The following is a 15,848-nucleotide window of genomic DNA, read 5'->3' on the forward strand; positions in this document are numbered from 1 at the left end:
ATTAAAACAATATACATTTAAAATTCAAAAGAAAAAAAATCTTTATTTTCATTGTAACGTTATTTTTAATTTCAGTGAGTTCTTTATAGAACAAAAGGAAAACTCATCAATTAATCTCCTTAAAAAATAATACCAGCTGCTTATTTTTTGCACTCCTTTAATTTCTTTCGAGTGATTATATTTTTGCACACTGGACCTTTTTACGGTATTGCAATATCAAAAGCGATGATAACAACTGAATTGCAAATGTGTTGGATGAAAATTAGCCTCTATTTTGACCTCGCCCACAATTGGAGTGTTCCTCTAATAATGAATATTACTGCTTCGTGACTCCCGAGGAAAACTTTCCATTGCCATAGCAATTAGCTTAGCAGTCTCACGCACCAGCAACGCGCATGCGTTGACAGCTCTTGGCGAAGTGGAGGCTCCTTTCTATCTTCAGCTCCAAGCATACCTCGTTGTTTTGAAGAACAGGAAGATGTTGAAAAGTTTTATTTGTAGGATAATTTTTCTTTTTCATCTTTTTATAATAGGGTAAGTAGCATTTTATTTTTATTTCACTAAAATAATCTCATTGAGGATCTGTTTCGAAATACAATACGCAATAAAAAATAAGCAGTTAAAATACCTTAAAAATAATTCAAGGCTTCTGTGCTGTTAGTTAAGATTATGGAAAGCAAAGATCAACAAGAAATAGTTTCGTCTCTTAAAACACGTTTTGATATCAAAATTATTCGATTTTCATCCAGCTATTTATTGAAATTAACTGTTTCAGATCCTTAAGAAAAATTAATGTACCTAATTTATATATTTATGATTGTTGTTTAATCATTTCTAGGTTTTTAGAAATATTTTAACTTTCATTCATAAGAAATATGATCCTTTTAAAATGATCAATCTATAAATATACTTATATTCACCAATGTTTTATTGTTACAATCATTTTTTGAATGAAATACCAACTATTCCTTGCTTATTCACTGTGATGAAGCGTAAAGTTTTCGTTTTGAGAAAGAAATCATAGGCAAAATAACTGTTGAAATGCTCAATTTTTATTAATATTAGTCTCATTTCATGCAATTAACATTTGAGTGATTTCTTTCATTTATTTCATTTCAATGGACTGCCGTTAAGTATTGTTATTATTTTCCATTATATTTTTATTCATTCCAATTCATATAATTATGTAAAACTGGATGGAGGCGCTCAGAATCCGAACCGATCTCGAATGACGAGGCACTACTTTCATAAGCTACAGATCGAAACTCTCCATCTTTAAAATTCGCCGGGGGTAAAAATGAAGAGAGTTTCAAGAAATGACTGCGCTACGAGATGTGCCTTCACAATTTTTCATTTAATAACACACAGATTTCTCACATCAAGTCACTTCGAATGATGGCAATTGGGAAAAAAAACCCCACTTTCGTTATTAATAAGATGAACCGAAAGATTTGATTGAGCATTATCAGAAAACTGTTATTGATGACGTCTATTACAGTAGACAACAATATTCCTGATATTATAAAATTTGTTTTATTCTGATATTGAGGGAAACTTTCAACTGTTTAAGATACAATCCATAGAGGAAAATGAAGAGAACAAAATATAACGAAGCTGTTATTATATATTATTAAAGATTTTTTAAACCCTAGAATCATTCTAGAAGAAAAGTTTATGCTGAAAAGAAAATGAATCTAAAAAAAGGGGAAATCGGATATTATTCAGATAGCAGTTAAATAAAACATCAACAACTTTTTTCAAGATACTGAATTCACACGCGATATTAAGATCTCTATCTATCCATTCATACATATAATATTTATTTTTGACATTCTCCTAGCAAAGTGTAGAAATAAAAATTGTCAAAATATTTGATCTCCAAATTATTTTATTCCTCGTTTTTCTAAAAATGGAAAATAAAAACTTTTTGCAGTTGTCTGAGAATTCAGAAACTGAAAAATATAATTATCTAAAAAAAAGAAATTCGATGCGTAGTCTTGCCATCAAATTTGTAAATTTCTATTAAGTTTCGGACGAAATTCGTTTGTCAGAAATCAAATGTCTGTCTATTTTCCGTGTGAAAATATAAAAAACCGAGTGAACTAGGTGTGTGAAATTTGACAGCTGTTTATATGAGCCTAACTGTAGATTTGAATTCAATTTTCCTTTAAAGGGTTGATGGTCAGTCGGTTCTTGGCTTGATGAATGGGGTAACTCGAACAGTCTAGGGAAATAATATTTGATTTTGCAATTGCAATTCTAAATTTGAAAGAGAATGCACTCTATTTGCTTCACTGTCGAAACCGGCCTATTGTCGTTGATTTCATAGACAACTTGAGAGTGTGTGCTTACGCTTGCTCTGAGATGAGATTTTATTTAGCAATACTCTAAATGTCGCTTATTAGAGCAACAACTGTCAAATGGAACGAACCTTTTAAAAAATAAATACGCCATTTCGGATGTAAATAAAATGAGAGCTGAAAGCGAATGCATCGAATAGGACGAAGATGAATGGCTAATAAAGACTTTCTTCACCCCTCTGTTGGGTGAAATAGTCCAAAAGTAATGATCTCGGGCTTCTGAAACGAATAGTACTTTACAAGTATCATATAGCTGTTTGCAGATATTAAAGTAAGTGTTCATTTGAATGAATGACTTTCTTCTTCATTGAATAAGTGAATAAATAAATAATGAATTCTCTTCTATTCACAGACATCCTTTTCTCTTCCTAAACAGAGTATTTAAATGAATTAAGATAATTTGATGTTCTTTAAATGTCTGTGAATTTTGAATTTCTCATTTCATCAAGGGATGGAATTGTTAATAACACTTTCATGCTTTACGAAATTTTTCTCATATACGTAAATCATTTCATTGCGTCATTGCGTGACACAGATAATACAAAATTTGCATACAACTTCTCATTTGCGGACTAATGAGATTACTTTCTTTTCCTGAATGATAGTGAACATTTACAAATGGTTTAGTAGTCTTTTCTACAAATAAACTACATAAAACCGCCATACAAATAAAATTCTAATTTGTTTTTTTATAAAATGTTTTTATTAGTGAACTGAAAAGCAGAAAATAATTTTTGATGGAACATAGGAAGGTTAGAATAAAATCGTAATGCTATGAGAGAAATGCTCTCAGTCAATTCATATTTTTTATAGCATATTTTTAATTTTTAAGGAAAATTTGTGTGTTTTCTATTTTATGACATTCATTTCAGGTTCATTTTCTTATAGCGTTGTTTTCTACACTTCTACACACACTTCTTTGAATATTAATATTATTTTCGAGTATATCAATAAATTCGTGTTTTAATAGCATTTTTCATTTTCATTATTTTTGTAAGATACTTCATAATTTATTATTGCAAACACTATGGAATGTTTTCGTTTTTTTTTCTGTCATATTAATTTCAGTTAATCATTAATTTCAATCATATTAATCAATTCATTCTTAATGAAGGTTTGAAAATATTACATCGCGAAATTCTAGAAAATTTTAAATAAGAACACATAGTGAGTGAAATATTCCATCTTCAGAAGCATGAAGCAAGTCAAATAAAAACCCACTTTTTCTTTTGCTCACTTCCCTTGTGCATGAAAAGAAATTCCATTCATGAAACATTCCCATTACATGAAAAAGAAAGACTTTTTTCCTTTTTTAAGACAATTTTTATGGCTTCGCTAGCCTCTTTTTCATACCTTAAGAAAATCCAACCAGATCAGCTTGAATTAATGTTTTAATTAGAAAACTGTGACTAGAAAAATAAAAGAAATTTTTGTCCTCATTAACCATAATGGAATGAAAACACAAGCATTTTATTGCTATGCACTTTTAATGAACTTGAATAATTTAATTTTCTGTTTGTAAAGCTCACATTTATTAATAATTTTTCATTCACTTTCTGTTGCGTTAGAGTTTCCAGATTTTGCATACCTGTCTGCTTTAGACAACAATATGGAATTTTAATATTTTCAAAATTAATTATCCTTTAATCAATTAATTAAATGAAATCTTGATTCCATAAGAGTGACACCATTTCGTAGTGAATTTGAGAAAAATTGAAATCAAGATTCTATAAAATTTATAAAAATGAATTATAAAATAAAAGCCAAAACATAGTAGATAAATGAAAGATAAAAATTATTATTATTGTTTTATTAAATTTACTATCCCTTTTTAAAGTGATATGATAAACAAAAAATTCACTTCATATTTGAACCTTGTAGCAAAAATATACAGACTATTGCCAACTAAAAGTAAAAAATTCGCTTATCTGCTTATTCGCTTAATCATTCCTTTCTGAAATAATATTTTTGAACTCTCTATGATTTCAAAATATCAAATGAGATCGATTTGGAAATGCCTTTGACTGTGTAATATTCTGGAGCTTCTACAGGATTCATATCTTGAATAGGAGTAATGGTCAGGATCTTCCAGTTGAATTCCTCAACGAATCGTCAACCAGTAAGCTTTTAGAAACTTGTATTTTTAACCACATTTGAGAATCATGATAAAGGCAATGAGTCTGTCTTAACTTCAGTATATAAGGGTAAGTTGATTCCAGAGTAAATTGATACACATTTGTGTTTCGCTTAAAGGAAATTCTTCAAACTCAGTTTATTCACAACAAGCTGCCAAGGCAGCGATTGACAATGGTCAGTTAGCTTTTAGTTTCTTACTTAAGAGCACAAACCTGAATTCTCCGATTCAAATTACCAACATTTCCAGGGTCTTAATCCATAAGGCAATTCTTCATTCCACGAGCAACAAAAGTTTCGATCTCTATCCATGTGAGATTTCAAAAAATAAATAAAAAGAAGAGCATCTCGTTGATATCCATCCACAGAAGTAAATTTTTTCTCATCTCAAGCACTAATTCGTTATAAAGAGTGGAAGAGGCGGAAACGCCTTTTCTCTGTGTGTATTACACAGCTAATATATGATGTTTATTAGACAATATAAGACAAACCACCATAAAAGAAGAAATATGTAAAGGCTGATTTAGTTTTTTTTAAAGGCAGTGGCAATTACAATCTTTTCAATAAGTCCACATAATATCAATATGAGAAGTTAAAAAAAATTCCTTCAATAGGCCAATTCTAAATAAAAAATTATTTTTCTTATTTCCTTTTTTAAAAAAGAATTTTTCACCACTTCTATTCCTGTAATTTACTCTTTGGATTTTTGAGTAGATTATTTTTAAAATTGGTTTTATATCATCGTAAGAAAGACATAAAAGTATTAAAATCAAGTTAATAGGAAAATCAAATAAAACAAATAAAAAAAGAATCCGGCCTGAAGATTTTTTCAACGGTCACCCTCAGGCAGGGATTCAAAAAAAGGGATTTTTTCTGTGAGGGAATGCAGACAAGAAAGTCTAATAATGATTCCTCGTGACCCGAAAATCCCCTGAAATTAGGGCTAAAAGATATACCATTTTAACAGAAAGGACAATACAAAACAACAAATTAGAAGAAAATAACCACTAATAAGTAAAAATACAATAACAAAATAACAATAAACACTAAAAACACTTAAACCATTAAAGAAAAACAAAAGGGAAAGAACATACCAACAGCAGCAAGGAATTTTAAGATATCGATTGTGATTCCCGCATTTTAAAAACACAAAGCTATCGTATTAAAGGTAAATAATAATTGTACTCTCCCAGCGCCATCTATTGAGTGATCTAATATGCAAGGAAAGTTCTATTTTTATTTTAGGTAAAGGATTAATCCCAAACCATACCTTGTTTAGTTAAAAAGTTGACATTACAGCAATTTTTAGGAAATTCATTTTTAATTAAATTTTTAATGAGGTTATTTGATGCTTCAATATAGGAATTTTTGTTATTGCAAACCCTTTTGATCCTGTTAACTTGTGAGAAAATTAGATTTTTGAAAATTTTAGAGTTTAGATTGGAATGATAGTTACATAGTTTTGTAATTTTAAAGTTGAATTCATCCCTTTTATCGTAGATACCAACTATTGTTTTATAATTAGCAATTTCGATTTTTAAATCCAGAAAGGTAGTCTCAGGTTGATTTTTATTTGTTTCTATTAGAATTAAATCTTTTGGATAGCAATTAGTAACAATTTTAGTATTGTCGAAGTTTATCAAAAGTAGGTCATCAATATACCTCCACCCGTTTATTAAATTATATTTAATTATTTTTTTCTCATAGTAATGAAGGAAAATATTAGCTACAGCTCTTGAGAAAGCTGTTCCCATTGGAATTCCCTTAACTCGTTTACAAAAATTAATACCATTCATAATGTAATTTTCAGTAATATTAAAATTACATAACTCTAGCCAGTTATTTTTAGGAATGATATTTTCATTTAAATATTCGTCATATATAAAAGTGCAGACCTTTATTAATTTTTCATGAGATATTCGAAATACTTAAACAATAAATACTTAAAAATTATCCTGGACAAGATAAAAGATGAAGATAACTTTATTATTTCTAGTAACAAAGAAGTACTGAATTTTCCTAAAGATAACAACATTAATAAACTTAATACTTGAGATTCATTCAAATAAGAGCTGTTTGTGCTGAAAATCTCATGGTACGCATCGTGAACCACCGCTTAAACTAGAGGTGAAAAGGTGTTTTCTGAGTTGACCTATAAATCAACCCATCCCTAATCATAGGGATGGGTGATCCTTTTTCTCTTACTTCTCTATTTATCCCAGCCTGCCTTGTTTTTCTAGATTTTTTTAATCAAATTTCGCTTTTATATTTGTGTGGAGGAAATCCTTTCGATTTATCAAAATTCAGTTTCGCTCTCACAAAATTGTTTGAATAACGGATGAAAATAAAGAAGTTTTTGCTAACTTCTACATACTACATCCGTCTCCATGCAGTTTTTATTCGATTGAAAAAAATATTCATTGCTTCTTACTTAATTCTGTGAAAATGCAGAAACTCTTAATCTGATCCGAGGCGAAAGTTAGGAACAGTTTTGACTTTTTCGACTTTTTGACTTTGACAAAAACTGGCACTGATCGGAAATTTGAATCAATCTGCCCAAATCTCTCTGTAATGAACACGATAACTGACCGGAGATCAATCATAGGGAGACAGAAATGCAATGCCGAAAAACACAAAAGAGAATCATTTCAGGTAAGAAAAATTTTTACTTCTCGAAGTTTGGGTGGAAAGGGAAATTGAATGAAAATCCGAAGCATTACTAGGAATGAAAGGAAAGTAGAAATACTCATTCTCAAAGTAATAAAATATTTAATGCCTTTCTTTAACACTGAACTTGTAGAAAGAACATATTTTTGTTTGAAGTAGCTCCCAACATCAAATCATCCCAGCTTTCATTTGAACTGTATTTTGTTAAACTCGCCTCATTTAATCAAGCTGAATCAAAATCTTGTATTAAAATTGTTTTTTATTCGAATAATGAGTCTTTAACAATGAGTTCATTCGGTACTAATCTAATATTGTTCTTATTTGTAACAAACACCGTTATAAAAAAATAGAATTAAATGTCAAATGAATATTAAAATCTTTCTATGTTATTAAATTAATTCGAATCGTGTGATTCCTAGCTAAGCCATGAATAACATTTACTTACGTGGAAAATGAGCTAAGAGGAGATATTTCCCAAAACTCAACACGAGAAAGTCTGTTTATATATATCAGTGGACAACACGTTGACTAAAAAACGCATCTTAGTTAGATGAAATAGTTTTATTATTAGAATTCTGGATTAAGATGAAGTATTGGCTGTCAAATGACTTACTATCTGTCAGTCATTCGTTTTTATGTGAAAGTGATAACTCATTACTGTAAAAAGCTAGAGAGGAGAATTTTAGTAAATGATCTTTATGCTAAAATTGCAAATATCATTTCACTACCACCATCTATAAATAGATCATCGGTGTATATGTGAAAAATGAAACTGAAAACACAATAAGCAATATAATAAGAAAATTTAACAACCCACAAGTGAAAATCTAAAATTCTTGACATCAAACCCCCCAACAGAAAGATGGGAGGGGAACCAAATGCCTCTCAGTGCTCCTCAGTATATTATGAATTCATACACAAAACACGTCGTATTGTATAAATATGCGAGAAAGTTGACCTACAGAACACTTTCGTTGGTTTGGGAGAATGCATATAAGCCCTGGAGAATTATCTTTAGCAGCACTTCTGGATTTTAAGAGGCAAGCAGCCAATGATCTTTGTATTCTTCACAGAAAATAATGGCTTTTTGGGATTGGCCAATAAGTTTTCATTACGCTCTTTAAGCTCAGTTTTGAGGTGCACCATTCGTTTGCGCAATACTTTGTAATTGCCTCTGTTTACCTCACATATTATCCCAATATACAATGACACCGTCACTTCTAAAGTATTGTAGTCAATGACTTTCCTAGATTCAAAAATCCGATTCTTTCGTCCCTTTTTACATTCTTGCACACAAAGAAAAAGTATGGTAATCGTCAAAAAATTTGGATTGGAGAACATGGAAATTTTGATGAATCAGATCTCCCTGAATCCATTTCTTTGTCTGTGAAGCACGCTTGGAATTATACAGATGTGATCTTTACACCAAATGTTTTTCAGAGGAAGTCTGGCTATGTGAATGCAAAACATAATGAGTTAGGGCAAAAAAAATTTGGTGCACATGCTTAGCATCTGAAATATAGATTCATATTAAATTTGGAACCCTATTTGTCTTGGAATTGATCATGTGTATAGCTATACTTTTGCAGGCATGTAAACATGAGCCAACAGTTTAGATAAATGAAATTTGGTTCACATCTCAAGTGCAGTTTCTTATTAAATTTTGAAAGATTGACCGTCTGTCAGTCTATACTTTCACATACATGCAAACGCCGAGACTTAAATAAATCAAATTTAATCTTGACAATTGTTACTTTATGTCGAATTTTGGTCGGAATAAAAGTGTCCAAAATACTTAATCGAGTTACAAATACTTGTATATTAATCGCAAGTCAACAAATAATTGCCAAAATAAATCACCAAAGATCGTCTGGTAGATTTAATAAAAACGCTGGATTCCCTGCAAGTAAACCCCCTGGCCTACGAATTAACTTAACTTCTTAATTAGTCACATGCTATTTGAGACAATTATTATTATTTTAATTTCTATTATAATTATAAGGGCATTTGAGACATTGAAGCAGATTTTTTGGGGATATTCGCATTTTCAATTATTTAATACTTTCATTTGATTGCTGATTTAAAATTAAAAACTCAGTAATGTGATGCACGAATCAGTATGCGAAGGGGTTAAAAAAATTCTAAGGTCACTTTCCTTATGAATACGAAAATCTTTATAATCATTTAAATAATTATGGAATATTGTTTCTGCATGAATGCTGATTTTATTATGTAGTCATGTTTGTGGCTACAATTCTTAAGGTTCTAAATGTTCTTCTCAATCTCTTTTATTTTTAACTATCATTCCCAGCTTTATTTCTATGATAATAAAACCTTTCGTAAGGCTATTATAGATTTTTTTTCCCACTTCTTTTCTTCAGCTTTCAGCAGTTCATTAATTTGTAGAAAACGCTTTCATAGTCCCAAAACTAGAAATTCCATATATTTGCATGAACTTCAGTGAAAGATTTGAATGGATGCTACTTTCTTGATTTACTTCTTCCAAGAATTTAATTACATATTAAAAATATGAAGAATGTGCTGGAGAGAAAGCTCTTAAATAGTTTTCATAAGCTAATTAACGGCGCTTAAACAATTGAAGCTATTCAATATTTGTTGATCTTTCATCGTTCATCTATCAAAAGTTGTTTTCATATTCTGTTCAAGTTTCAGTGCTAAATGAGAAATTTTTTTGCAATATTATTCTTGCTTGAAATCGCCTATATTTTTCTTACCATACTAATATGAATTAAAACTCATTCATGTTTGAATATGATATATAAATTAAATAATTATTGTTATAAAATTTTGAATTATAATTTTTATGTCAATTTATTCAATTTAACTCTCCAGCTGCATATCCCACGATTTCCGCGGGTAGGTAATTGTCCATTTTCTGTTGCATCCCGCGTTTTTCACAGTTTGGAATATTTATTTTTACGATTACAGGTTTTTATTGTATTATATTATTATCATGTAACATATAGTATCTGTTCACTTTCTTTGAAAGATATTTGAACTTATTTGCAAACATCGCATCTAAATAGTGATTTTAAAGAATTACGCAGCCAGAGGGTTAATGTTCGAATTTGATTTCGGTTAGTTCTGAAATCTTATAGTAGCTAAAGAGTACATTATTTATTTTTTACTCCAAAAAATACCACCAGTTTGATTTTAGTTAATCTAGCATCCCTTCTTTCAATCTCAGAATTTCGTAGCTCAAGCCTTTTTTCCGCTAAATCACTGAATTATCTTGCACAGAAACTTTTCTTCCTTACTTTCACTAGTTTTTTAACAAATCCCAAGGAAAGATCTATTTAATCAGTCAAAATGAACAAATATGACACTGTATACATTTGAAAACCACCCTAAACTATGTTTGTTGTTTATCCCCCTTGGATTGACCAAATCAAGTGAGAGGAGTGCAATAGCTTCTGAGGGTAGAGGCCCCTGAGCATCGGACTTGATCTCATATGAAGATGACACTCACTTGCATAACCTCTTTTTCACAGACCTCGCAGATAGAACAACCATGCCCGAACCAGGATGCCGACATAAACTGATATAAAACCATAAAGAATCATTTCACTACAAATAGTTGTATCTATCTAACAATCGACCTTTCAAATGGGAAATGGATTGAACAGTCTTTCGCGTTTTCGGCGTCAAAGTAAAAACGAGTCATAATATCTTGGTATTCTTATCTTTTCTTTCTTTCTTTAAGTATTTTTATCGATACGCATTGTAGATACATAGATTTTTATTTTAAAGTCAATGTAACAACAATGCATTTTCTTTTCACTGACAAAAACGAAATGACATGACATGTATTTGAGAACACTCTACTTCTTGCGATGACATACATAAAGATATTAGAAAATGGATGCTGATCTTTTGTCTAAATTACTGTTATCGACCCTTCTTTTGTAGAATTTGGGAAATGTTAGTAGAGTAAAAATGTATTGAAAGCATCCACGCAATCATTTCTTTTTCTAGGGTTTTTTTCAAGTTTCTTTATTTTTTAAAATTAATCTTTAAATATTTATAATTTTATCAAAGACCAACATATTCCATTTTTATTGAAAGAGATTTTTAGAAATTTAATCATTTCAAAATTCATTATTTAAAAAGATATAGTAAAGTGGAGTAACTCGGTACATGAATACCGGGGTAAAGAGGTTTAACCTTTTAATACCTTTTAAATATGGTAATAGAGGTCATACCTTTTAAGTATGGGTAAAGAGGCTTAAAAAACTGTAGATTGACAACACTTGATATACATTCCTACCGAAACAACAATCACAATGGAGCAGTTGCGATGAGAGGTTATTCACAAAAGGAAAAAAAATGTTGAAACCCTACTTAATTTATGCTAGTTTAATAGTATAACTACAATAAAAACAATTAGACCAGTTTAAAGATTACCAGATTTCAAATAGATCAGTTAAATAGCTGTTAGATTTTGCTTAATATAAAAATATTATACAATCACCCCATTTCAACGACTGAATTTTAAAGTGAACTCATACAAATCCCCAATGCTGAACTGAAAACACCACTCGAGTGATGTAATTAGACAATGTCCGGAGTGGCAAAAGGCTGGGGTCTTATTGGGATCTCACTCATTATAAAACCTTACCCTATTACTATCCATGACTAAAATCTAGCCACTAACTTCTTTAAAAACATGGATAAGAATGAAAATGAAGCTATAGCTAAAATCCCTAAATATAAACCATCTACAAACTCTAGAAGACACCGTAATGTACTACTTTAATTTATCTCAGCCCTTTAGTTTTTCTTCCTAACTTTTATTTTTTCAAACCCAAATTAAACAGTATCTCAATAGCCAATTCTAGCTCATAAGCAGTAAAAACTTACTAAGCCCAACGGCACCCTCACCCTAATATCAGGCATTCACAATGAGTCCTGACACTCGCCATCTCCAAATCTCGTCGAAGACGGCCACGGCAAAGTATAGACAGCAAAGCACTGTGAAGTCTCTCCTTACCGGGGATAAGCCCCTGCCGGGGCTAGGCGCCCCGTCAACCCAACCATCAATCCATGACTAAAAAAATGGGATGACAGCCGAAACATTTGCTGGTGGACCCATCCCTTCTATTTATACAGATGATCTAAAAACTATTTCAGAAAGAAAGAGGGAGAAGGAAAAGAGAAAACGAGACGGTAAAAAGACATTAAAAAATAAAAGAGAGCTCCGTAAATGCTTGAAACATAACGAAACTAGATACTAAAAGCTAAAAATGGAACACAAAGTAAACAAGGAAAGAAACATTCAGATTCCTCTAATCCGAGTTCTACGGTTGCGGGAACGTTGCAAGCCATGTTAACCATAGAATCGAAGGTGCTTTTAAAACCAATCCCAAAAGTTCCTGAGGTATATAAATCTGGCGAATGTCCTAAGCTTCGATGATTAGTGGGGATCTATACAGCGCTGGCTTAGACGTAGATTTAATAAGTTTATTAAATCAAGTCAGTTTTATTTTCTCTATTTCCACAAAAATTCAGGTAGAAAAGAAATAATAGCAAACTGTAATTGCCTTTATTAAACATAATGGGAATTTTTTATTGGAAAAGAATTAAAAATCAAAAATTATGAATTGTTTATTTAATCATTTGTCATATTCTGACTGCTAATAATGGTGAATTAATTCATTTTTTTTAACTAGAGGCATTTTTATTAATAGATCATTTTATTCTATTATTCATTTATTATTTAAATTATCCATGCATCTATATACCGAATTTTTTTTCTTCATTGCGAGATAAAACTCAGCAAAAAAATAAAGTAGTAAATTTATTAGAATTAAATTCAGTTGGTAAGTTCAAAGTTTTATTCGGTAAGCTAAAATTGAATTAATTCTTAAGTATATTAATTCGGCAAATATTAATAAGTTTGGTATTACTATTTAGATGCTAATTATTGTTTTACATGCTTTATTCTTCATTAAATAATAAAGAATTTAATTATTTATTACTCCAATTTATCTACTGGTGGCCTCTATCCATATTTGTACCCAGACTTCAAAATCCACTGGACGGTATTGAAAACAATTACGGTAAGATCACGTATTCATTAACTCGATTGTGAAGCTTCCTATTCATCATGGATAAGTGTTATTGCTTCTAAGAAGTCTTCTTCAAAGGTTACGTTGGGTCTTGGAATAATTAGCGTATTTGTATATTATAATTAGCGCATTTGTATGAGGTTTGCGTACGAAGGAGTTGACGATAGTTTCTTCAACGGTGACTGGAGAATGTTCAGTTCAAATTTTAATTTTGAAAGCTGTCACTTCACAAAACGTTCAGTATAAAAGTGCAACGAGATACACAACTGAAAACAAAATGAATTACTACTCATCATTTTCATCGCATCATTTCATCGCATCATTGTTATACTAAATACATGTCTGCCATCTCAGCATTGCTCTATTCTTCTGTATCTTTGACTTGAATATTATGTTGCAGACTGTGACGCTGTGCCTTTCCGCGCTAAGACCCCTTGTAAATTGTAATTTTTTTTTTTTTTGACATTTCCTCAAGTCTGAAGGATTTTTTCGAATAATTCTCAAATTATACATCATGAAACCTGAGTTATGTTACTCTCTCGTTTTATAGCTACACGAAAGTTACTTTTGGAATGATCTCGTAATATTGGCAAATGGTACCTGAAAAAGCACTCCTTCTTCATCTTCCGAATCTTCCACTCGTGATGATTAATGATAACCTCTTCAGGAAATATAATTAAAACATTAGAATTATAATTTTTAGTAAATCATAAAAATTATCGTAATTATATGTATTTCAATTATGTAAAAATGATATTTATGAGAATTTTTATCTCCTACAAAAATTGAGTAGATTCGGAAACTCTAATAAAAGGATAGCAGGAATATATTAATTTCTCTCATCATTAGTTGGAAACGTATTCAGTTCACTTTTTTTTCTAAATTCTTTCATGCCAAATCATTTCAGATATTTTTAAAAAAATTGATCATATAATATCAATTATTAACGATAAAAGAATCAAACGATAATTAATTAGTTATATAATTATATAGTAATTGGATTAATAGTTGATATGAAAAGTAATATTTTACTCGCACTTTCATATCTATAACTAAATAATCTACTTAGCATTTAAAGAAAAATCAAACGTCTTATCCCTGGAGTCGAATTCAATTCTAATGCACAGAATTAACTGCATTTATAGAATATTAACTGCATTTTTTTTTTTTTGATTTTCGAACGATTTGATATAACTTTTCAGAAATTTAAATTATTCTGCTGCAGTAAATTTTCATTTATCAGTTTCATTTACATATTATAAAAGTTTCATTCATAATAATTTCTGCAGATAATCAGTCGTTGTTCGTCAGTTTTTAAATTAGCTGTGCTGCAAAAAATATTTATCACGAAACTGCAATTAAAAAAAAGACCCATAAGTAGTCTAATTTTTTTATTTCATATACACATATGAAATTTATTTAATTCACATACATTACATAACCGAAAAATGGAACAAATTCTGTGTAGTTATACCAATAAGAAATTGCATACAGGTTGAAGTAATAATTAAACAGATAAAAGTATTAGATCATCCTATGAAATCACACCCTTGCGTCTTCTCCCAATCAACTCAATAATGCCGGTCCAAAACTGAACATTAAATCAGATGTGCAATAAATTATCTGCGAGATTTTCATCAGTTTCTAAGAGTAATATTAATAACTGATCCCTCCAAAAAATTTTCAACTGAATTTTATAAGAAAATTATCCATGTTCTTTTTTGAAGAGTAATTACTAACGAAAGAAAATGAATATTCGGCAATGCAGATGTGCCTTTATCAAGGTAATAAGAATTGAAACTAGAATTCCTAAACATTCAATGAGAGAGAGAGAAAAATAAAATTAAGAACAAATACAACTTTGGATCGGAGGGAAAAAAATGATCAGTGCTCTAGGCCGAATCTGCTCTGATTGCAGCTTCAGTGCTTCTAAACTCAAAGGAAGAAAATAGTTGCTTTTTTTCTTCAAATCATTTATTTGTGTGGGCAATGGAATTTTATGAGTTTTGCGAAGAATCTCAGTGACATGCGTTTCTCTTTTTTGTTGGTTTATTTTATGTCTTTAAGCTTGTGCTACATTTTTCTATTTTGGTTGATCAGCGGATTCTCAGAATGATAAAGAACACTGGTCTCAAAGTATTAAAAAAAAATGATAAAAAGAAATCGTCCTGGGGCTCTTCAGCCTTACTGGACGAACTGCCACCATAGATAATTTCACCTCTTTGTTAATTTACTATCTATCAATTCCGTCTCTTTTATGCCTTTGAAATAATACAGGGTGCCCTACAAGGTATGCAGCGCCTAATATTTACAGATTCGAATAGAACATGTCAAGACGAATATTTTGATATGTAACATGTGGGGTCTCCGAATATAGCGTCATAGTCTAATGACACGAAGAAAGTTAATTACGAATCCAGCAGTCCAAATTACGATGCATACGACGATTGCACAACATGGAAGCTTCCCTAGGTCGACTATGCAAATCTGTGGCAACCAATGAGAAGAAAAGCGAATATTCAAGTGAATATGCAAATTCCCACCGCGGCATATTAGGTTAGAGAACAGGTATGTTAAGAATGAGTCACACAATCGTTAA

At 30.5% G+C, this 15,848-nt stretch overlaps 1 protein-coding gene across 3 annotated transcripts in view; it reads left to right on the top strand.

Moving 5' to 3' along the window:
- Positions 1-446: 446 nt before the first annotated feature.
- LOC129958100 (gamma-aminobutyric acid receptor subunit beta-like) overlaps positions 447-15,848 on the top strand; it is a 145,694-nt gene continuing 130,292 nt past the window's right edge. For 2 of the 3 annotated variants that reach the window (XM_056070289.1, XM_056070290.1), the window contains exon 1: positions 449-534. In XM_056070289.1, coding sequence (XP_055926264.1) covers positions 479-534 — 56 coding nt within the window. In that variant the 5' untranslated portion in view covers positions 449-478. Of the gene's footprint in view, positions 535-15,848 lie in introns of all 3 variants that reach the window. The other variant, XM_056070291.1, reaches the window with a different exon arrangement.

This window comes from Argiope bruennichi, chromosome X1 (assembly GCF_947563725.1).
Source record: "Argiope bruennichi chromosome X1, qqArgBrue1.1, whole genome shotgun sequence".
In the NCBI taxonomy this organism is placed as follows: domain Eukaryota; kingdom Metazoa; phylum Arthropoda; class Arachnida; order Araneae; family Araneidae; genus Argiope; species Argiope bruennichi.